The sequence below is a fragment of the Cuculus canorus genome, chromosome 10 (assembly GCF_017976375.1).
Source record: "Cuculus canorus isolate bCucCan1 chromosome 10, bCucCan1.pri, whole genome shotgun sequence".
NCBI lineage: Eukaryota > Metazoa > Chordata > Aves > Cuculiformes > Cuculidae > Cuculus > Cuculus canorus.
Window position 1 is genome coordinate 1,923,800 of NC_071410.1, and position 24,453 is coordinate 1,948,252.

Below are 24,453 nucleotides of genomic sequence, written 5' to 3' on the forward strand. Positions count from 1 at the left end.
TAAAACAAAGGGCTTTTAGAGAGAAAGAGAGAGAGAAAGAGAGAGAAAGAGAGAGAAAGAGAAAATCAAACTTCTGGGTTCTCGGGGCAGAGAGGGAAAACAGCCTTTGAGTGGCTTCAAAGGAAAAAAGGGCACGTCTGCGAACACAGCCTGCAGACCTCACCACGAGCCCCGAAGCAGCTTCCATGGGGACCTGAAGGGCACTCAAACCATCCCAGCGCAGGGGCTGTCTTGCACTGAAGAGTTGGAATGGAGGAAAAGCTTGGCTTTCCCCTGCCCGCGGTGGTCAGCCAGGCTCCGATAGTTCCCACGTCGCCGTCAGAGCCCCGCAGGCTTGGAGCAGCTGATGGGGGCACGGAGGACACTGCCTCGGGGTTCTTCAGGCTGGAAAGCAGCATTGGGATGACACGGCTGTCCTGCATGTCAGGGCAAGGCTGTATTTAACCCACACACTGCTGAAATGCATAAAAATCACACTTTACTTCTAAAACATCTGCAAAAAAATACCATTAATAAAATACTTCTGCAAAAAAGTGCATTGGGAGAATAACTGTGTTATTCTCTACCACACCAATAGTTTATATCATGTATTTAATAACATATATTATCATGTCTGAACTAAACATGCGATGATATAAAGTATAAGGTACAGCACCTATGATGTAAAATCTACAGGAGTGACAGCGAAGGGTGGGTTGGCGAAGGTAAGGTGCGATCTCTTCTCCCCGAGGCCGTTTGATGGCTGTATTTAGCGAGGGGGCTTCAGCATCCAGGCCATATGAGTTTAATTTTGTTCTCTGCAACCAACAAGGCCACAAAAAAAAACCAAAGCCCTTCTGTTCCCTGGGCTTGGAGTAGGAGCATCGTGATAAACCCAAGACATTCGTTCACATCTGAAAGGAATCTCCATTTGGCCCATTCGAATCAGTGCGATGAAATGAAAGGTCAGTTAAGCCAAGGGATTAAAGGGAGGGGGGAAGACAAAGTACTGGATTGTGAGATCAGCGCGTGGTGGGATAGGCTTGGGAGCAAACTGAACGGCCAGGGCTGGGCCAGCCTTACCTGGGTACCTTGTCACAGCCATCTCTGAGCACTAAACCACCTGTGCCTTTGTGCAGGAGCCGCAGCCCGCGGGCAGTGGGGCACCACGGCGGCTCCGAGACAAACATCGGTCCAGCCCCAGTCGACCACTGTGCCACAGCAACTCTAAGCCCAGCCCAGTCTGGCCACCACATCACAGCATCTCCGAGCCCAGTCTGGGTTGGCCACCACACCATAGCATCGCTGAGCCCAGCCCACTGCCTTCCATCCCCAGCTGCGGGCACCACTGGTGTAGGAAAAGCCCTGTTCAAACATTTATTATCGCTATTATTGAACAAAAGGGCAAGACCAGTGATAATACAAATGAGTCGTTTCCTGTTTTGAATTAAATACCTCCTACAATCAGGTGTGAGCTCCTCCTCGAGCTGAACCTCACCGCTCAAACTGCAGTGGCAGGGGGGGACCTCACCCCAGAACCTCCTCCTCCTCAGCCGAGCTGCACAGGGGAGCTCAGCACGGCCCCACACAGCACTTTCCACACTGCTTCCCAAGACAGCATGGGCCGTTCCTCTCCTCCCGCCAGGAAAAGCGGACTTCGGAGGCAGCCGGATGGGGATTTGGGTGGCAGAGTCCCAGCCAGCCCCGTGCTGCCCTTGGCCGAGGCGAGCATCTCCCTCCCATCCTGCTCAACACCTGCAGTTTCTAAGTTTTTAGTTTATAAATGTTCCCTTTTTATATGAATAAAACAATCCACTTGGATCAAAAAGTGATTTTCTTGAGTTGAAAACTTAATTATGAGCTTATTTGTTGTCTATTTAATGTCTAAACTATTCAGTAAGCAATGCCAAACCAATGTAAGAGTTTATCCTTTTTTTTTTTATTAAGACAATCCCACAGCTGGAAAATGAAACATCCTAGATTACATCAGTGACTTCAAAAAAACCTCTAGAAAAAAATCTTTACAAATTTACATTTGTACAATACAAAAACTAACAGCTCATTGCATATAAATATTACATTTGGTCTGCCAACGAGTGGCATCAAAATCCCTGAAGTATTCATTTAAAGGGACCTGAGATAGCGGATGTGAAGATATGGGCATAAATATACCTGTAAAATAAAAATCAATAGAGAAGGTAGACAGAATTCTAATAGATTTGTGCATTTTTTGAGTATTTTAAATCCAGAAGATGAACTGGAGAGCCTAAATCACGCGGGTTTCACTGCTTTGACACCGACTGGTATTACTAAATGAAGTCTGCTGTAACGACTCAAGGAGGAATGAATCGCCTGTTTGAGGATTTCTACAGAGAAACAATCACCAGACACTGATTTCTGAGAGCAGCCGAGCAGCCAGCACTCTCTGAGGAGGCGTTTGTAGGAAGAGAAGCGCATGGGGTTGATTCTCAACCATCCCGGGTGGGCCACCAGCGCCCTGGCCTGCGGAGCAGCTCCCTCGCCATCCTGCCCGCTCCTCCCAGACCGAGAAATCGGGAAGACACGCAGTGCTTGCCAGATAAAAACCCCAAAGCGAGAAAATGCTCTTAGTTGTCCCCCAGTTTAACTATTTCCCAAGTATTTACAATCCCCGGAGGCGGCCACCGTGGCCTAGCAGGAGATCTGACGCGCAAATAATGCTCAGTTTTGCTTTAAATTCTCACAAACTCATATCAGGTACCCATATCCATGCACATAAATGTATTTAAGCACCATTTTTATAATACTAGAATTAAGGCTGTGACAGCAATTCCACTGGAAATCTAATTTGTCAGGGATTGGTAGCACAGTTGTGTCAGTTTGCTGTGGGCTGGACATGACTTATTTAAAATGTTCAAGCTTCAAACAGGCCTTGGCGTTTCTAATACTAAAAAAGACAACTAAATTTTGCAGGCTGTTACTTACTGTACATAAAGGAGCTGGGGGGGATTTTTGTTCCATGTGTAAACCTTTTGATACACTAATATTTGAAAATGATCGCACATGCGCAGTAATTTTCTATAATACATACGCGTAAGAACACAAAGACAGCTCCCTACGACACTAAATATAGGTTTATCCTTGGATGGTTAACTGCTCCTTCTAGCGCATAAATAAGTAGCTTTTTACAAAAGGATGGTTTCAAATAAAAAATAGAATCAAGGAAGGTAAACACACAAATACATTTGTAAAACATGGAATTCATGACCAGGACCAGCGACAGCAGGACACGCCGAGCCAGGGCTGATGGGACATCTTTAAACCTACAGCTATTCCGTTCTCCTTGTCGATCACCGCTCAAGTTACAGATAAAATATTAATAGAGTTGTTATTAAAAAATGAGTGATTCAACCTTATTTTCTCACGCCAACGCTGTGTGATGTTTTTTAATGGCTGTCAGAAACATTCCAGAGGCCCCCACCGGTCCATGGGTTGGCTAAGGCTCACCTTGCTTTTTGCAGGCAAGAGAGCCCCCAAACTTTGTCTAAAGCAACACAATGCAGTCGGTCTTTCCACATCCTTTAAATTACTTGAAACCCTCCTTTTCTCTGCACGCGGCGCCCGTGCTTTAGGAACTACACAGCCTTCCTGCTGCCGTGCAGGAGAAGCAGCCGAGGGGGACATTTGGGAAAACGTTCAGGGGAAAATGAAAATAAACAACAGGATGCAAAATTTTAAGCAGCTGAAATCATCCACAAATTATTTCTTCATGATTGTATTTAGCTTGTTTACCTGCAGGGTGGGGTGACTGGGAGAAAGGGGTGGCCTCTGCTTGGTTTATGGAGAACGGAGTGATAAGAAGGTAGAGAGGAGCGATAAAGCTGCCCAGAGCCATCGAAGTCCAAGCACAAACCTAAAAGCTCAGTGGGTTATTCAGAACAGAGCTATCTCCTGAGGCTGGAAGCGCGCGACTTCTGCAGGGGTTACATTAATGACAATTCATAGAGCAAGGACAAAAAGAGGGATTCTGCAGGCGGGGAGCCAGGTGCTAAGGGATATTGGGAGGAACTATGTGGTGGTTTGTGTGTATGGCAGCACAACAGGGCAGTCCTCACAACCACCGGCATCAGCACCAGGGAAGACACAGGCTGCCCCATCCGAACCGGCAGCGCTCCCGCTCGGGGCATGGCTGTACACGAAGGTGCAGAGCAGCCCAGGAACCACCCCTCAAGCTTTCCATTTTCATTACATCCACCTCCGACAATTTGGGAATGTTGCCAGCAAGCAACGTAAGGCAGATATAAAAGATACGGAAAGTCCTGGGGGGAAAGGAGCATAGGAAGAGTGAAATCTTGCAATCTAGCCAAAATAAAACCCACCAAGATATTGTTAGTTTCCAAAAGAATATCCTAAAAAACCTAAGGCAAGAAGCGAGGTGGAGCACAGCAAAGAGAAAAACAAAAGGTGAGGAAAGAAAATAAAAAGCAGACAAAGTTCGGGCTGAACTGAGACAACAGCACATCACTACTGCAACAACAGCTTCGGCATCTGCCCCGATCAGGAGAGAAACAGGAGCATCAGAGAGACAGCAGAGCTGGAGCCAGGAGAAATCTGAGCGCAGAGACGCACGCCAGACTCGCAGCCCCGTCTCTGCAGAGGATGGAGCATGGGGCTGACCCTCAGCTGCCAGTAAAGCCCTGCTTTCCAGGTGTCTCCAAATTCCCTCAAGTCCCCCTGCAACTCCGGAGAGGGATCACGCAAGATTGCACCGGAGAAAACCTCAAAGCACTGGTGCGCGAGAATGAATCCTACAGGCGCGGAGGAACCCCTGGGCTGCCCACACACCCAGACAGCCGTCAGGAATCGGATACATAATCAGACCTTCAAACCCCTTTCTTCTTGGGCAGAGTTTGGGAGGTTTTTGTTAAAAGTGCAAGGAGAGAGCCTACGATCCTGACCGTGCATCCCACGCCGGGCGGTGCGGCGCGGCACCTCCATGAGGCGCAGGCCACGCAGCCAGGGTTGGGATCAGGGCGCAAGATGGTACACGGTTTAAACCATTTCACCTCCTGGGCTGACACTAAGTTTTCTGCAACCATAAGCGGCTCCTAACAGGACCTGGATTTTGAGCGTCCAAGTTACCACAAAATTATAATTATTCCACCGAGCAAGGCTATGAGAAAACAACTGCCAAACTCAGAGAAAGAATCCAGATATAAAACCAAGTAAAAATAACAACTCTGAAAACAAGTCATTTCTTTCATGCTTATAAAAAGGTTCTCATGCACAGAAAAAAAAGCTATTTTTTACAAGAAGCAATACTTCTATTGTTCTAGCACACCCTGCTGCCGAGCTCTTAATCATGTAACGTGTTTGATTAATACTTACGCCACAGTAAAGTGATGCCTCACCTTTATCTTCACAGTACTCCATTACATAGAAAAGATACATTTAAGAACATATTTAATATTATTCTAATTGCTGCTAAAATACACAAACTTATAAAATGATTTCTCTGGAATCCACATGTTTTATCTCTCCCCAACCCCTACACAAAATAAATAAGTAAGTGGGTCTTCGGCCAGTCAGAAATATATGAAAAGCATTTCTTTTGCGTTTCAAGGTTTTCAGGCTTTCGAACAGAAACCATAGTGTTTGCGTTAGGTCAACGGGACTGATCTACACGGGGTCTGATTCTGGCTATGAATGGATGCATACATGCTATTCCTGGTTACCATATGGAGAAGGATCCATCAGTCAAACAAATAATACATTTCTTATAAATATATATGCGAGTATATATATACATAGATATGACAGAGATGATAGGACACATGTTATATTTTAAAGCCCAATACAGACCTAGGAGAGCCTCTGCACCTTTTCTTCCCCCACCAAAACACGACTGAACCAAGTCTAGAAATGGATTACGGCCAACTCAAAACATTCCTTAAGCAATTAAAAGTGTGATATTTGTCCTGTACTACAAACTCCTATTAATGCTCTGAGCAATTTAGGATATACTCTCCTCCCTCACAAAACTAAAACCTCTGCATATTTTCAAGTCATTTTGCATCTAAGTAGAATTTTTGGAAAGCGAGATAAAATAGCTAGTGCTTAATATAGAAAGTCAAAAATTAAACTCCTCCTGCGTCTGAGAATATACACGGGTCGCTCTTTGCTGCCTGAGGTTTTCCAGAAGTATTGACCAAGCTGTGCACAGAAGAACTTAAAAGATATTGGATGAACGTTTTCTTTGAAATAAAAACTTTAAGAACTCCCCCAGAACTTCCCAATCTCTCTTTCCGTTGGTTCTCTCTGTGTAAACGAACTCACTCTCCTAACCAAGCTAGAAACATCAGATTTACTTTAACAACAGGGGAAAGCTGAAGTCCCACCTCTATTCCAGCCAGACCCTACAAAGGAAGAGGCTGCTCATCTCCAGCTCAGCTCACGCCAAGCACCCGTTTCTATTCCCCGAGGAGCAAGACTACAAATGTCATCACACCCTGCACTATTCCTACCAGCACGGTTTCTGGTTTCAAGTTAGCATCTTTCAGGATTACAAGAGTACAGTGCAACACGAATTCTCTTCTGGAAGCTTGAGATACAGGAGTCTGTCTGGAGGACGTGAGCAGGAGCGGATCTGAAGTGCCAGCCACCAGCGGTACCAGAGCTAACCTTCCGCTCCCTCGTTACCTTCGCAGGGCAAATTAAACCCCACACCGATTTACACTGAGCAAGTGGCAGCAGGAATGAGTGGGAGGCAGCCGGCCTATCTGCACAAACGAACCACCATTTGCTGAAAATGTCACACGGCTGAAAACTCTGAGAATGACTGAGATTCGTTTTCATCGTGTCAATACAACACAGATACAGTCACTCTACAACTCCCCCAGCAATTCCCTCTTGCCTCTTCTTCAACATGTACTGAATAACAGCATCTATTTTCTTTTCAGTTTCCAGTAGTTGTAAATAGAGGTAGCTGAGCTACTATTAAAAATCACGCTATGCTTTGAAGAGGAGGAACCTTTCAAATGTTGAAGTCACCCCTTAGCTGCACAATCTCTATTAATACTATAAAAATATGAGAGGACAAAAAGAAAATAGATGCACATAACTTTTGCATTTGGCACCTTTTTGTCTAGATATTCATACTTCTCAAGTATTCTCTTTTTAATAAAGTTAATGCACACATAGGACACACCACATCAAAGGTTTGCTACATATTTACAAGGCACCAACCCTTTGTCACTTTTTACATGAATAAAGAACCGATAGAAAGCACATCAGGACCCCCGTAACTGTAGTATAGACATACTTCAGTTCAGCACAATTCATGAACGTTTGGCCTGGGAAGATTAAAATTATCCAGATCCTTCTTACAATATAGAAACTGTAAACATTTTATAGCTGCCTTTAGGATTGGTGTATTGTGCAAAAGTTATAATTATTACTGTGTATAAGGATTTATGGCAGAAACCACATAAAAACTCTGTAAGAAGGTGCTATTTCTATAATACAACAACAAAACAAGGGAGAGAAGTTGTAAGCGTGACTCAAAATGTCATGTTCTTATTGAGAAGCTGGAAGCCTCTTTCATGTGATGAACTCGTAGTGTGTGGGGAAGAATTTCTGCAATTTAAGGCCTAATGAATAAGGCTTCTTTTGACCAATGAAGTGTGGCGATCTGAAGTTTTGGAACAAACACAAACTGACATAATGGAAAAGCACCACTGTGAAACGTGAGTGGAGTCCCCGCACAACTTGCTTGGTAGATTTTCTGGTAAAATCCCTGCAGTAGAAGGCCATAGAAGTTCTTTTAAAATTGTTACAAAGTTTTTCATCTGTCAATAATTCCATCCCATGAGATGGCTGACCCTGGCTTTTTCTGTCATTTTCCGCACCCTGCCTGACCTGGAAGTACCAAGGTTCAAAGGATCCTCAGTGTGCACAAAATTGTCATTATCAGAATCGTCGTTATACAAGACAGTTCTCCTGCCCTCGTTCCTTGTTTTGATTCGAGGGGGTCTGCTGAACCGCCCTCCAAACATGTTCTCACCAAATTGTCCTCCAAACAGATTTTCAAATTCATCATCTGTAATTCGAGCGCGCTTTGCTCTGGTGGCTCCTCGTGAGGCTCCTCGGCCTCCTCGGCCTCTTCTTCCTCCCCTGCCGCCACCTCTTCCTCTGCCACAGCCTCTTCCGCCTCTACCACCTCTTCCCCCTCTGCTCCATCTCCCCCACCTTCCCCATCTACCTCTCCTCCCTGTCCCTCTGCCCTGCCAACTCCGTTTCCCACCAGTGATTTTCCTTTTGATTTTTCTTCGGGGTTTTTTGGATTGCACAACTTTGCTGTAGTCATGGTCTCCATCAATGTAATCCTGATCTGTTCTAGATGTTGACTCAGAGTCTGAATCAGAGCCACTCCTGCTTTCAGAACTTGAACTGGATCCCAATTCCCCACTTTCAGATGAAGACAAACCAGATTTTTCCTTTAATTCCCTCTTCTTTTCCTCTTCCTCCGCCTCCTCCAGGTGCTCATCTTCTGATGCACTCATTAACTTCCTCTTGACTCCTGTCCGAGGTTCTCTGCCATCACCATTTGTAAGCGGTCCGTCAGGAGAGCGATCTAAGCAAACACAAAATAACCCTATCAGTTATCCTCATCACTCCCAGGCCAAACAGGACACGAAAAGCAGGATTCGCCTCATCTGCCTTTGAGGCGTGCTCTGGGGACAATCCAGCTCTGAGCTTGTCACCACAGATGACTTCTACCTGCTGGGGAGACAAACCAGTGCTCCAGGGGGGAAATTTATCAGACAAAGTAAACACAGTTCATCGCATCAGGAAGCAAAGACTGCAAACCGTCTTGGTAAGAGCTCAGCAAAGACCCAGTGAGTAAGAGGAGCCCAGAGGAACGGGGTTAGACACAAACATCTTCCATTTAGTCAGGCCGAGGGTGTCAAGGCAGAGAAAACTTCAAAATCCATTTCAAATCTAAACCCAGATATTAAAGTTATTCGCTCACTAGGATTGCTTAACACCTTCACTTAAAAATTAGTATTTTGACAGTTTGGGTCCCAAAACAGTGCATGTACTCAGTTACAAATCTGACAATGACAATGAAACAAGATTTAACACGAGGTACAAAAAGCTCATCTATGAGACAACACTGCAACAGCACAGTAGCAAGGGCCTGACAAAGGCTTCAGAGCTTCAGCCACTGCTCAGTCGGGGCCTACCTCAGTGGAAAATTCAATTAACACACCCCAGAGAGAAAACAGCAAAGCTTTTGAACAGTGTTTCCACTTCTGATCACAGCCACTTGGTCTTGGTTATGACAAAAGTATTTAACAATTTGTAATTTATTTTCATCTTTGGCTTCAACTCAATTAATAAAAGGGTTTGGGGTGGGGACTCTTTTGGTTTCTTTGCCATTTTGAAACTCCTGAAGGTATTGTAATTCTCAAGAAGAGCAATCAAGCTTTTCTTTTTTTATAGGGCCTCTGTGAAGAGCATGTGGCACCACGTGCATGCCACACTTCAGAGAAGAGACCACGGAATTGTGGAAAGTAAGGTAAATTCACTTCATTAAGTACAGTTTGGGGATACAGTGTAATGTCAGACTCAGGTAAGAATATCATAAGCATCAGAAAGAAGCAACATCTTTTATTTCCAGTGCAACCAGTCATTCAAAGAACAGAATATTTATCTCTCACCTTGTTTCACTGGTGTAGATTTACTCCGGATCAGTCTACTTTTCCCTGGATCAATGGTATTTCCACTTCGGTTCTGTGCATTTGAGCCTGAGGAAGATGGCTGGCCCTCCATCTCTTCACCAGTGGCTGAACCCAGAGGTTCTTCTGCTGTATCTGAAACTTCAGACAGGACACCACCAAAGTGACAGAGCAACTTTTGTCCTCGATTTACAGGGTAGCAATGCAAGGCAGCTGGGGGAAGTTCTGTGCCACCCAGGCTAAAGGCCCAAGTCAGGAGGTTAATCTCACCAGGTGGTTTCTGCAGTCATGGAGAGACAGATTCCTCCAGAGTATAATCCAAAGCAAACTTAATCTATTTGTAATTGCTGTATGAGAGAAGCTTGTATATAGGAAGACCAGGCCCCTGTCGCTACATTAATTCTTTCCAAGGACAGATCCAGATTCCCCGTCCTCTGACCCTTCCCCACAGCTCAAGAGCCACGTTCAACTAAAACAATCTACAGACAGCATATTTCCACGACCTCACTACTTGCTCTTTCTACAGCTGGGTTTCACATGGGTCCCGTAAATATAGGCTTTAATCTGCACATACAAGTTGCTGCAAGGGAAAGGATGCATTTCAGAAAACTTCTCCTCACCGTGAGATGAAACTGAAGAACTCGTCCTAGTCAAAGGCAGTGAGGTATTCTGGTTGGGTTTAGGTTGAACCTTCATTTGCTTTTGCTTCCCTTTTGGGCTGGACACAAAAATATCCCAAAGAGAGAAAACTGTTAGGACCAAAAGACTCAAACAGAAACCCAATTTCCCCTTCTAAGTGTCTTGGGTTTTTGCAGCAATGTGTAGCATCAACAATCTCTTCCCAGTGCTGGCACAGGTATAGGAATACTAGAGACAGTGACAATGTCACTATTCTGTTTGAGAAAGGCATATGAGTTTGCAAGGACAAGATTTTATCTCACCTTTTAAAGCAAATACTCAGTTTACTTAGATAACATATCACACGGAAGTCAAAGAAGTGTTATACAATACGGTTTTTAACAGCTACTAAACAAAGGCAAAAATAAACTGGTTCTTCCATTTTCTCCAGAGAGAATACTTCTAATTTTGTTATCTTTCACTTAGCAGAACTATGCACAAACTACACATTGAGCGTGGAATTTGAGCTGATGATTTTATCACCCTGAAGTGCAACTGCATCAATCAAGAAACGAGCTGTTACTGACTGTGTATTCACAAAGGCGCACCTACAGTCTCACTATCATTACATTACCTAGATGCTCTGCTAGTTGAGGGGGAACTGCTACTGCTTCTTAGCCGTTTTCGGTACCGTGGCCTTCTCCTCTTCTGACATTGCATTGCTGACTTGTACTCAGAGATGATATCTTTCATATGATTTTCAAATAAGGCAGATAGTCGAAGCGTCATGCTGTAAATCTGGAGTGAGGAAGCAGGGTCATACTTATTAGAAGTTTAATAACTAGAATATCAGAAGGAAAAAAAATAAATCACAAAGATGCCCAGACTTTGCAGCACAAAAGTGAAATTCATGGTGACATTCAACTATGAGGCTCTTTACCGATACTGTTCTTCCTCAGTACAATGATATTCTCACAACAGAAGGTGTTTTCCTAAAGAGATTTCATTACTTACAGTAAAAAACATTCACAGAGTTAAAGGGAAATGGATGTCTAGATTACTGAAATACAGTCTCTTTTTTTAATCTCCATAAAGCATGAAAGCACCATAAGATAACCTGAAGTACGCAGAGAGAAAGAAATGAATTTCACTGTCCCTTCACCTTTGTTTTTTGCTTTGATTCCCTGGTGGTGAGGTCTTACACCACCCCTGCAGAGCTGCACACAGAAACCAACTAAAGTGTTCTCATTCCTAATTTCTGTAAGCCAGATGTCAAAAGCCTTAAACCATTTTCCTGCTTCTTTCTAGGCTTTACCTCTGCGTAGCTTCATCCACAAATTCACTCCTGGGTGAGAATGTATTTACCTCTTTTCAAGATTTTACCTTGGATGTGTAGAGTTATAACAAACTGATAGGTCAAACTTGGCATAAATAAAACAGAATTCCTGATGGCTTCCTCATACCCATACCCTCCTGCTGCATCCAGTCTTCCTATAATCGTGTAAACACCAGCAAGGAAGGCTATCATCACCTTATACTCAGACCTCTTCCCGTTTCCTGCAGCCCATCTGAATACTAAACCTCTCTGATATAGAGGCTTCTTTATGTTCATAGAAATTAATTTTTGCCCAGACCCTTCTAATTCAGCAACAGCTCTTTCTGTAGCTCTGGTCCATAGTACCCTGCCCTTCTCACCTCCATTCAGGGTGCTGTTGCGGAGACGGCAAAATGGGCTGGAAAACCTCAGCATGTTGGCACACATTTGGCAGACAAACCTGCAGCGCCCCAGCCCTCCAGCAAGGATCGTCTCTCTGAGGCACTTCACAGTATTTAAGCAAATGGATATTGATGGGCCACTCCATTAAAGTAATTTGGGAGTTGACTCACAAGCTGTTAAGTTATTAATACACCGGGAAGTTCCCAGGGAGCAGGCAGCAGTAAATAACTCACCAAGTTTACTCTGATGTCAAGAACACATAGAAGCCCCTCAAACCACTTGTCTTCTCACAGTCCTCTACTCATTTCCTTTCTATTAAAGTGAGCAAAAGTCACTGCTCTTTATCTCCAGAGCTGACCCACAGCCCACCTTCCAGCCCTTTCAACACCAAGAGCTTAAACTACTTTCAGCAACGGCAACTTTGTGCTCTCTCTCACGCTCGCTAACACTCAGCCGGAGCTCCTTTCTCCCACAGCATTATCCCGCTTCAAGCTTACCTTCACTGTCCTGCTTACACAACAGTCTTTACAACACCAATTGTCTTTAGTCTCTTGAAACACAGTCAAAATTCTTTTGACCTTTATATTATGAAGACATCAACCACTTGAATTCTATTTTGTGTCAACAGCGGTTAAAGCTGCATCTGTGTCCTCCTGCCAACTTGTGATTTTTTGAGCATAAATAATGTATGATTAAAACACTGGAAAATGTGAGGATTGTTTGACCCTTTAGCAGCTTGGGAAAAGCTGGGAGGCACAGGAACAAACCAGACACAGCCATGTTCCCATGATTAGTCACACACCTCAGAGTCTCTTTCCCCAGCTCATATAAAAATATCTATATTCTAACATTTTGATCTCCCCTTTCCCTCTTGCTACATCCCATTTAGAGCTCCAGTCCAACATAGTTTTTCTAAGTATATTCCTACTCCTGCATAAAGGAAAAAAAGAAGACTGGCACCCCAGAAAAGAGGCTGCACCGCGCGAAAGCCTTGTCAAGTATACTATGTAAAGTAGAAAAAAATTAAGTATCATGATGTTCTGCTCTCCTCCAGCAGCAGAAATATTGCACAACACTTGCATTAACAGTACATTAAGAAGAGATCCTCCTATAGAGGCTATAACCTAACACTATACATATGAAGTTATCAAGCCAATAGCCTTATTTTGAGGAATAGATTATTGAAAAACAAAAAAAGAACTGGTGATGCATTTTCTGCTACAAATATTCAAAGAAACAATTGCAAAAGTACCCATACAATTTCTCAAAAGCTTTAAGTTCAGAAATTTCAGATGAAAACAAAATTCTGAGGTGAACTGTGTGAGAACAAAACGAATTTATACGCAGAATTTATACCCAGGTCCAAGAACTGACAGTTGCTACTTATTTTTATTTCACAGGGCCGTGTTTTGCTCTCCAGACACAGACATTATTTGATGCACTGTATTCACGTAGGGCCGAGGTCTTCGTAAAGAAGGCATTAAAACATATTACTTACTCGAGACTTTTTATTAGGAGTGTAAGCTTTAGAGTTGCAGAATATTAAACGAATATCTTTATAGAATTCCAAGGGACTGGTGTAGTTTCCCGCTTCCAAGGTTTCTTTCACAGTGCTGAAGTCCATAGGAGTGTCTACAATATCTCGATAATCCTGTAAGAATATACCATAGAATAATAAAGGCTGAGAAATCCTACAGCAATAAAACCACCTCAGTGTTCAGCCACAACACCGGCTCTCCAGTCTCATTTCTGTTGGAGAGTTACTGCAGATAATTCTCTGAAAATATCAGCGCCCAGAACATGCTGCGTTCCAGATCCGAAAGGCAGAGCTCCGAAACATGCCCAGCACGGATATTTTGCTTAAGGATGAACAACAGACTTTTTTAATTTTGAACATGGAAGCTGTACTCACAGGATAGGAGAAGAGATCAACCGGCTGTCTAAAAGGCTCCGAGTCCTCTCTTTCATAAATCAGGTTTAACAATTGCTTGCATTGCTCTTTCCAAGCATCAGGACTTGCTTTCATGGGCTGTCTTTTCACCCGTCGTCTTACCTGCAGGCAAACAGACACATTTCATCATTCTTCAGAATATTCATATTTATCACTTTAAATTCACATTCATTTACCAGTGTCAGGATTCGAAGCAGGTTTCCACAATGAAAACCAGCAAGATTAAAGCATAGCTCATGGCATGTATGCAGAGTGCAGAAATACACCTTTTCTGGTACCATGTTAACACTCAAAGCCGTGAGAAGTATGAGATAACTCAGTCTGAGCCTTGCTATTTTTGTCAGCTTTCATTGAAATTTTCCTGGAAATTGAATACATTCTAAGTATCCTTCAAATCAAATATAATAAAAACATTCTTCAGCAATTAAATACATTTTCCTGTACTTCCTTAGGCTGCCCACGTTGGCATATACATGCACTGAATTCACAGAGATTATCAGCCAGGACAAATTTAAACCACCTCAGACCTAAATAAGTGTTTCAGCACCTGGTCCATCTCCCTTCCCAAAAGAGACAAAGTGAAAGGTTTACTCACTCGTCTTTTTCCAGAGGAAGTTCCCGGAGCATCAGAATCCACGTCTACTTCTGCCACCTAAAGGCAAAGGTACTGATGATACACATGCAGCTTTGTGCGCGCCCTCAGCAATGGAAACGGATTCAAAACCAGACAGCCAACACCATACACAGTTTTAAACTGCTTATTTAAATGCAACAAATGGTTGAAGCAAAACAGGAACCAGTCTCAAACTGGAACTTGCATAACTTCAGGAAAAAAAAATAGGTGGATAAGCTGTTTCATCTCTGTTCCAAGTTGGCTTTCGTAGTAATTACATACAAACATGTGAGAAACAGGAATGGCTCATTTTTGCTCCTTAAGACCCAGCTACACCAGTCTTGCAGGCCTGTATCTCCCTGCCTCAATGTTCATGCCCTGAGCAGCTGCACTGAGCTTATTCAGGTTTCACATAGTACATTACCTACATTAATGTTATTTTCAGAATCTGTAGGTAATGTTATTTTCAGAATCTGATTTAGAAATTATAACAAAAACTCCGTGCACACAGCTTTCTACCACTGATTAAATATAAAGAGGGAAACGGTTGATTGAAAGTTATTACAACGAAGCTGACAGTAATTTCTCTCCTGCTCCTGTCCCTGTATCTCTCCTGTCCCTGCCCACAGCAGGAAAATAGATGCTGTGATTATATCTTCAGTTTTATAAAAGTAATTAAATCATTAGACTGTAGCACAGACTTGAAGTTCCAATAGAAACCCAAGACAATAGCGCCAGCCATAAGCAAAGAGGTGCTCAAAGAGAATCAAGTTTAACTTAAGTATTTCAAACCTGCAGGAAGGGAGGATGTCTTAGGAAAGGGAGGAGGGAAGAAAGCTCCTAACTTAATCTTACACCAGCTCACGTATTAGAAAGTCGAAGAAGTAAACCAAACGCAAGTGACTTAGGTCACAACAGGTCAGTTCTTTCCAACAGAAACTCCAAGACATTTCAAAATGTTTACAAGCTGCATTTAAGGGAAGAAGGTGTAAGGAGAGAGAAAAAGTTAAAGGAAGTGATACCTAACCTGGTTTCTACCTGTCATTTCACTCAGCGCTACAGCTGACAGGAAACAGCACAGAATTACACAAGAAAACCAGCTCTGCTGCCTCGCTGACAATAGCAAAGCTGGTTTTGCTCTGGTCTGACAGACTGAATAATAGCCCCACTTCAGAGTCCCTTTACGTACTAACACTACCTCACACAACAGAACATCGTGTACTGAGAGGAGGTTAAAGTTAAGCAGTCCCAAGAAACATTCTTCTTTCCTCAAGGGAGCTTTATTGCCCAGGTGAGCAACTCGAATGACCTAAATGGGCTCATCTCAAAAACTCAGTGCAACTACCCAGAAAATAAACACTCAACAAAAACCTAAGTGCTGAATTCAAAATCAAGAAGTTCAGATGGTCTTTATGGTCTTACCTCTTCTTCTTCCTCCGTACTGCTCAGGTCTTCTGCTTTCACCTTGTTATATACTTCTAATATATCAGTACAACTCTGATCCCTGCAGAGCAATAATAAAAGCCAGAAGTACATAATCAAACATCTCCAAAACTCAAGATGTCAGGTCTACAAAGTAAAAAACATGCCTACCCGATGAAGCGAAGTAAGACATCTGTTACAATTTTGGCTGCTTTGACTATAGGACTGTCTGGCTCATTGAAAGTCCTGGCATTATGTTCAATGTATCGTACCTCCCACATCAGAGCAGAGATCCTCCTAAACAAAACAAAAGGAAAGGGATGGAGAGGAAGGGGGGACATTATTTGCCTTCTGAGTTCAGTAGGATTCCTCAATGAGAAAAAGGAACCGGGTAAATCAGATCGCGAAGCTAGAGACCCCGGTAAGTAAGTGGTTTCTGTTCACATTCTGCTGACTGCCCCAATGAGCCAGGCTGCAACAGCTTGGTGGAAGAAAGATGTCCCTCTTCAAATCAGTGACAAGAGGAATGAAAAGAGGAAACAAACCCACTGAAGGAGACTGCTGAGTGTCCCCACTTAGAGAAAGCCCTACAGATAAAGTGGTCCTCAGAGGGGAAAAGAGCAGGACATTATTTATCTCCAAGTTAACTGGAAAAACAGATTTCCAGTTTACAGCACTACTTAGCCCACTTCTGGCAACTGCAGTACAAGCAAAGCATCCGTTTCAAAGGCAGCAGAGATATAGGTGAAGCAAATATGTTCTGTCTACAGCACATCCAGAGAGTACAGCTCAGTATATGAGATAAAAAACACACTCCAGATCCAGACACAGCAGCTTTTGCCTTAACAACGTGGCCAAAGGAAATTATTCAGCAAGACTCACTTTGCAACAGCCAAATAGAGCCTGATCTCTTCCTGTTGGCTCATCGAAGAAATACATTGCTGAAGTGGCATGACAGTGTACTCAGCTAACCGTATTTATTGTGCTCAGTGGGGCTAAAGTAAATATAGATTACAAACAAATAAAAATCCAACTGACCTATAAAACCTGTTTTCAAGTCTCCTCCTGATCGTCGTGAGGTCAGTTGGATAAGCAACAACAGTGCAATACATGGGATAGGCACTAAGGTCCACCGGAACAGCAAAGGGATTCGAAATGTCTGAAAGACAAAAGAACAAAATAACTTACGATGCCTCAGAAGATACTAGGAAGAAAGTTATAAGATAACGGGCTTCCTTATAACAGGTTTTCTTTCTGAGAATTCAGCAAAAGAAATAGATCTGGATACGTCATTAATCAGAGAGCAGGATTCTTCCTCTCGTACCATGTTAACTACGCCTAAAGAAGCATTTTTTAATTCAAGTATCACATCTGAGATTTGCAGGCCAGCAGCCAACCGTATTGCTGAAAAGCAGCGTGGCATATGCACTTACAGCAGGAACGCTACAACAAGCAACATAAACTAAGAATACAGACATGTCCTGTGTATAAATATAGGACAGAATTTAAATCAGAGCACGCTACTAAGTGGCTACAAACTAAAGCATTTGTTGGTGAGGATGTTTGGTGCGGATTTGTTGTCTGTTTTTTGAGTGGTTTAATTCTGCATTTTGCTCATTCATGTTCAGATACGACCCAGTGAGACTCCACACTAACTTTAAAGTAAGCAGGTGATGCCCCAGAAAAAGTGAGTACAACCAAAGACGACACCATATGAAAGGCTCTTTTCAATGACTGAGCACATTTCAGATGCTCCACAGCAGCTCCCAACGCTCAATCCCATCTTCTCTTCAGACCTGTGCCACCACACTGATATTGTTAATCTTTCCACCTTTCCTCTCCAAACGTACCAAGGGAAAGAAGCTGCTCGATCCCTCGGATTACTCTTTCACATTCTTCATCTCTGGAATGGGCCCCCCACTCTCCTTCCTGGGGTTTGTAGAGAAGAGCTGTCAGCTCATCTGGAGTCACAGGAACTCCAGCACCAACCTCCTCCGGATACGCAGCTAAATAGGAAGAATTCAGCAGCATTAAGTACCAGCAGTGGCAAAACACTATTTACTTTGTATACGGACATGAATTCACCACACACTTACTTCCTTCTGGAATTGGTTCCATGTCCCATGGACTCATCCTCTCTCTCTCATTATTGTCCCAGCTATTACAGAAAATACATTCAAATGCATAAGTTAGAGCTGACTATAACGATACAACCTTTTCTCTGCCAGACTTCAAGCAAAGAGGTCTCGCCCAGCAGAAACAAGACACGTCACTAGCAACATTCCAGCTCCTTATTTTTCCCTTGTATCTACTGTATATTCACTGTAATGCTGTTTACACTAAAAGTGTTATTTTATGAAAAAGTTAATTAATAATAATAAATCAATAAAAGCAAAGTGGCTTATTATGTATTTAAACATAAAAAGGATCCTAGTTCTTGAAGAAGCACATAAACATCTAGGAGACCTACAGCATGTAAACACATGTGATATCTTGCAGTTTTGCCAATACTTACTGAACAGAGTAGCACTGGAAGGAACTATCGGGATATTCTGCCTGGAAAGGCTGCTGACTCTCCACAGTTCCAAACCACCAAGCATCGTCTATTATACTGCGAAATCTATCCCCTACAAGAAAAAAGACAGCATTCAGCAAAAGAACAACATAAATAATTGTTAAATGCTTTTTTTAGAGAATCAACTTCATCTTCCAGGCATGGACTACTTCCATTCTTGCATTATGCACTACAGAAAGCGAGTCCTTCCCCTGACGGGAGGACTTTCACACCTCCGGTTCATTAGTGACAGCTGCCTCCACACCTCAAATCACAATCTATCAGGACATTATTCTGCCAGCACAGGCCTTGCAACAGTTTCTCCCAGTTCTCTTTTTTTTTTCTGCTACAGGAATTGTAGCAAACATCAAATGAAGTTTCCAATGATCACTCTAATATCCTGTGTGGTACAGACCTTTACAGCATGTAACACAGACACTGTGCCCTAACAGCCCCAGAAAAGTTGCTAAACGTATCCAAGTAGAAAAGAAAAGTAGTCACCTATTTGCCAGTTCCTTTCTTTGGCTTCATTATAAAACTGATGCAGCACAAGGAAGTCAATAACATCTGGCATATCATGGTACCTTCATGAAACAGACAAAAAACATTGCTTCTGTTACCCATAAAGATAGTTCCACAGGTACAACACAGTCTCTGAACACAATATTTCTCCCATTTTGTTTTCAAGTTTGGTGTAATAACTAATTAATACCATCATTGTGCTTTGCAAGAGAAAAAGAAAAGGAGGTGGGGGGCAAAAGCTTCTGCGCTGCAAGAAAATCTCTTGGAGAATGTCATCAGCATTGTGGTTACTTACTTTATGGAAAATGACTCTCCTGTCATTTTGCCTGTGATTGGATCTAGGAATGCAAGCTTCAAGCAGCAGAGCGTAGGAGGCCCAACTTCATACTTAATTCCTACAGTCTTCACAAATTCTTGTTCCTATTTATCAGAAGGAATGGAACAGCATTATTTTAATTTGCTAACAACAACAACTTCCACCTTAAAGTACCAAACACAATAATAAAAACCTAGTATGTTTCCACTTTACAGCCCAAGCAATTTCACCGATAAAAGTTTTCTTTTCCAAGCACTAAAACTCAATCACAGTTAACTTAAAAATAAAAAAGAAAGAGATAAGGTGCCCATTCCTTTGGCAGATTTGTGAACAGGGCACCACAGATTATTTAACTTCTATAACAAGGCTCTAAGGAACATTCCGTTCTGGATTTAACCACGCTGACAGCAGCAAGGGCTTCTCACCCTTGCACAGCAACACAGAGGGGCAATAACAGGGAACTCTTCCTCTTAAAGCGGAAACTCAACAATAGCCTTTATGTTCACGTCCTGTCAAACATCAGCCGGTGGTTAAGATCTCTGTCCTAATTGAAACGCTACTTCCTTTTCCTTACAAAGTGATGATGCCTTTGAAGGCTACAGCTGGAATCACTGAATCCCCAGGACCAGGATATTTTCCTAGTAAAATAATTATTTTCCTTAACAGAAGTATTGGCATCCACATGTATGAATATGAGCACATACACGTGCTCTTCTCTTGACATGAAACTGAGTAAAGAAAAAATGAGCAACAGTAGATTAAATATTAAGGGACTCTGGTAAGAGAAATCAACAGAACCGTGCCAACCTAGTATCTACCTGAGCAATTGATAATATTTTTACTTTGCAAAAGTATGTTATAAGCTACTGTCTTGCCCTCCCAAGAATTTAAGAACACACAATTCGCTAGATCCACTGGTCAGAGCTTGTGGAGCATTCAGGTCTGGACACCACGACATCTTACATCTTTCAGCATTTAAAACAATAAATCAAACCTGGCTGTTCAGGTCATTGTGAAGCACTGACAGAACTATGAATAGTGGGGGTTCTGCAGGAATTAGTGTTAAGGAAAAAAAACAAGGTGTAACATAGTTTGGGTTGAAAATGACTCCACCAGGTTCAAAACCCTGCTTAGGGCAGGGCTGACATTTACGTCAGATGAAGCCATTCAGAGCTCGCCCTGCTGAGCTCGAGTCTTCAAGGATGGAGATCCCGAGCTCTCTCTGGGCAAACTGTTCCAGCGATTAATTCCTCTCACTCTGACTTCTTTTTTATTTTAATATTCTCCATGTTTTAACCTCTCAGGCCAGAATCCCACACTAGATAAACCTCCACATTCTTCGATATCCTTCTGGCTTCCTATTATCAGGAACCAAACAGATGTAGAGGCCTTGTGTTAATGAAAACACTAAGTTTTAGCAGTGACAATTTTAATTTTGATATTAATATTTTAAGGGAATGCTTTCTTCACATTTTTCATGCTGGTTTTTAATGTCAATTGAACATTACAGAGACATTCAGCTCTTTGAAATATCTGCTTAACTTACCCTGAGTTCCATTTTGTTCCAAGGTTGCTTTTGCATGTTAATACTGTAAATTTTTGCTTTCCTCACTGCCCGTACATAAGCTTCATGGCCTTGCCTAAAATATATGATCTTAAAACAAAATAAAAAACAAGTTTATTTTATTTTACTGATAATTCTCTTCCTGTTTATTCTAAAATTTCTGCAAGCACATCAGGCAGCATCCCTTCCAGAACACACCGCACACTACTTTGTTTCATGATAAAGTCCTTTTCTCCTTAAGAAGATTTATATCAGCCCCCAGAGTAGCACCTACTATGGGCTTTGAAACCTGGGATCGTTAAGAAGCGTGCAGGTTTATCTGAAGCTGCCCAATCAACTCTTCCTGCTACTCCTAACTAACACGTGCATAAAAAGAGACACAGGACAACTATCTGCAAACAACCAATTGCCTGAGGAAAAAGCCAGCTACCAAAACTCAGCTTATCTTGAGCAGGATGCACTGAAAATACTGGTAGGTTTTTTAGCCCCAACGCAGACAACCTCGGGGGAATTTCAGCCTTGCTGCACTCGTTACCTCATCTCCCATCTGCGGGACGAAAGGTGAGCGGCGGGGAATAGTATCCAAGATCCACTGCGGGGCGAGCCATTCTTCACTGGGTTCACCCTCCATCGACAGCAGTCCACTTGGTTTCTTAAACAGATTACATGGAATTTAGAATGCAAGATGCGCTTACTGTGGCAGAACAGATGAAAAACTTGTCAGACGGCCCTTCCTGAGGATAACCAGATATAAGGGCAAAGCTGGAATGTCAACCTTCCAAAAACATCAACTAAATAGTAGGGAAAAAGTGATGTTTACTATAAATATAATAGAACATTAAAACACCCACAAGGAGATTGTATTTCTTTCCTTAAAAATATTCTAAATATCTTCTTTAAAAAATCCTACGAAAAGAAACCTGACCATGTAGATATAATGCATCTGCACTGTAATTTTACAACAAAACCACCTTGGAGTAAATGTAACTGCAGTGAGGAGCATAAATCCAGGAGGGAACATCCCACTTGTAACAGAGAACTACCTGCATGACAATGAAGTACACCTACCCGCCACAGCACCACAACAAAACCCTCCTCTATTCCAATTATCACACTGTCTACAGGATTTTCTTACTGTAAATTTAGTCGTGGAAAATTTCACTTTGAAAACAACCACTCAAAAAAAAAAAAGTGTATTCATTATGTTACAAAGACCCCAAAAAATTCAAAAGACTGACCTTTTTTCTAGGCTGTTTGAGTTTCCTTCGTTTTGGCTCCAGTCCTTTTGTTCCCTTCATATTTTCATCATCAGAACTACTAAAGATTTTGCGAGCCGCCTGCCTGGTTTGTCTCTTTGGAGGCTGGAGATTAATTCCAGCATCTGCTGTCCAGTCAGAATATTCACTTGAAGAATCACTGTCAATAAAAAGGTGTTAAAAGAGAACAGCCCTTCAGTTTTCACACGGAAGAGTGAAAGGTCCAAAAACTCTACCTGCTGCTCTGGTTATGTGGAACACATGTCAAGATTAGCACAAAATTTCATTCTCATGTGAATTTAAAGAAAATCTAAGTGTTGCCTAATTCGTGTATTGCCGCAAATTATTTTATCCACTGCAAACTCACAGCTATGGCTGATACCTACATCCACGCTAATTATCTCGCTGATTGGCAGACTAACTTCATAAGAAGTGACTGCACAAAATGCAAGAAGAATTTAGCAAACCACAGCTAAAAACACAGTCCTTCCCTCTTTACATCTAAATAACACACACACAGTGTTCATATCAGCTCACGACCCTTCCAGTCACTAAAGCATAAGTAAGAAAATAAACTGCAGAAAATGTACACAAATACACACTGACAACACAAAAACTAGGAAATACTGAAGTATGCGCAGGAGATGCGCATGCACTGCTATCAATATTTCTATTGCATATGACAAGCTTGCACTGATTTTTCCTGTAGTTCTTAATTAAAGATATCATTTTCGTATGAAAGGTGTTTCGAATTTGAAGAACAAACCCCACAAAAACACTTGCTCCTGCAGTTGTCGTCACAGTATTGCAACATCAACTGCCTTACTTAAACTATAAAAGCAACTGATATTAACAATGAAGAGACCAGTAAAGCTACCTGGAGCTGCTCTCGCTCTGCCAGGCTGCCACAGGATCATCCACAGATGCATCACTTGTCCCAGCAGTCTCATCTTCCTGTAGTGAAACACAAAATTTCACTTTTGTGCCACATTTAAAATGTATCATTTTCATTTGCATGTAAGTTGTACAGCTTGTCTAACCCGAGGAAAGCTTTGGATTTAAGGACTCGTTTAGCTTAAAGTGAGTGCAGAATTCTTTTCTGCATCCTAATTAATGTTATACTATGTGCTTATATAATTCCTACAGAAAGAAATGTGAATTTTAATGGTTGTAGAACCATAGAATGAGTTCTTGTTGAAGTGTTTGATAAATAAATTCTAGTGTGAAGTGCCCACTTTTACAGCTCTTCCGTACTTTCAATGCATTTACCAAGTGACAACGTCCAGTCTCTTTACTTTATGTGCTTTCTAAATGAGAAGAAGTTCTAGTGGGAAGTGTCCCTGCCCATGGCAGGGAGTTGGAACTGGGTGATCCTTAAGGTCCCTTCCAACCCAATCATTCTCTGGTTCTATGAAGTTATATTTAATCTGGTATATTTTCAGTTCTTCCCTTGCTACTATCAATGATTAATACCGATTCTCCATCACTTTCAACAACAGTCCACAGACGTACATGAAATCACAGCCCTGAGTGTGACACACAATGTACGAGCAGTGTGAAATCCCAAAATAGCAAGTGGTTTAACACAACCCAGCTAAATTGACTTGAAAATGTTTCAGCTTTCCAAAAATAGACAACCTGGTTTAAGGTAGTTTTGAATACTGCACTGGCACTGAGGTAAACGATCCTTCTCTCTCCAAGATCAACATACTACAGCAACACCACAAACCCAAAAGCCTCAATGAACCGAGTGTTTCTTTCTACGCAGACAAACTCGGAGACCTAACAGGAAGAGTGCTCTCAGCACTCAACCTGTGCAATTTGTGAACAGGAAGTTCTAGAAAGAACTGCTTGATGGACCAGACCTCGGAGGAGCTCTCTGATTCTTCCCGTGCCCGTGGGTTTTGACTCGCCCCTTGCTGGCTGTGCTCTATGGTGGAGCGTGTTTGGTAGGCGTGCTGGCGCTTGCGTTGGTTTCTTCTCAAAGCGCGCCCGCTGCCTGTCTGGTAGTCGTTCTTTTATCACAGGAGGGACAAAGAGAAAAAGATTAGAAATTTAATAATGAACTACACGTTTGAATAAAGCCTCATTAAAGTGAATGTACACATTCACAAATGACAACTAGGAAATCTAGAACTGGAAAACATATTTTTTCATGGTTGTGGTTCATTTCAGTACACGCACAGGTGGCTTCGCTGGTTCAATACAAACTCTGCTTTTTA

General features: G+C 42.4%; 1 protein-coding gene across 1 annotated transcript in view; it reads right to left on the reverse strand.

Moving 5' to 3' along the window:
- Positions 1-3,444: 3,444 nt before the first annotated feature.
- The window catches only part of BRWD3 (bromodomain and WD repeat domain containing 3), a 59,034-nt gene continuing 38,025 nt past the window's right edge, over positions 3,445-24,453 (reverse strand). Inside the window, exons 21-40 of the mRNA XM_054075270.1 lie at positions 24,097-24,246; positions 23,109-23,185; positions 22,214-22,391; positions 21,511-21,627; positions 20,958-21,065; positions 19,391-19,515; positions 19,075-19,157; positions 18,535-18,646; positions 18,116-18,177; positions 17,870-18,025; positions 17,058-17,178; positions 16,191-16,316; positions 16,020-16,101; positions 14,580-14,636; positions 13,946-14,086; positions 13,532-13,684; positions 10,951-11,114; positions 10,319-10,416; positions 9,681-9,839; positions 3,445-8,590 (exon numbers count right to left, since the gene is read on the reverse strand). Of these exons, the coding sequence (XP_053931245.1) occupies positions 7,809-8,590; positions 9,681-9,839; positions 10,319-10,416; positions 10,951-11,114; positions 13,532-13,684; positions 13,946-14,086; positions 14,580-14,636; positions 16,020-16,101; positions 16,191-16,316; positions 17,058-17,178; positions 17,870-18,025; positions 18,116-18,177; positions 18,535-18,646; positions 19,075-19,157; positions 19,391-19,515; positions 20,958-21,065; positions 21,511-21,627; positions 22,214-22,391; positions 23,109-23,185; positions 24,097-24,246 (3,051 nt within the window). The 3' untranslated portion in view covers positions 3,445-7,808. The remainder of the gene's footprint in view (positions 8,591-9,680; positions 9,840-10,318; positions 10,417-10,950; positions 11,115-13,531; positions 13,685-13,945; positions 14,087-14,579; positions 14,637-16,019; positions 16,102-16,190; positions 16,317-17,057; positions 17,179-17,869; positions 18,026-18,115; positions 18,178-18,534; positions 18,647-19,074; positions 19,158-19,390; positions 19,516-20,957; positions 21,066-21,510; positions 21,628-22,213; positions 22,392-23,108; positions 23,186-24,096; positions 24,247-24,453) is intronic.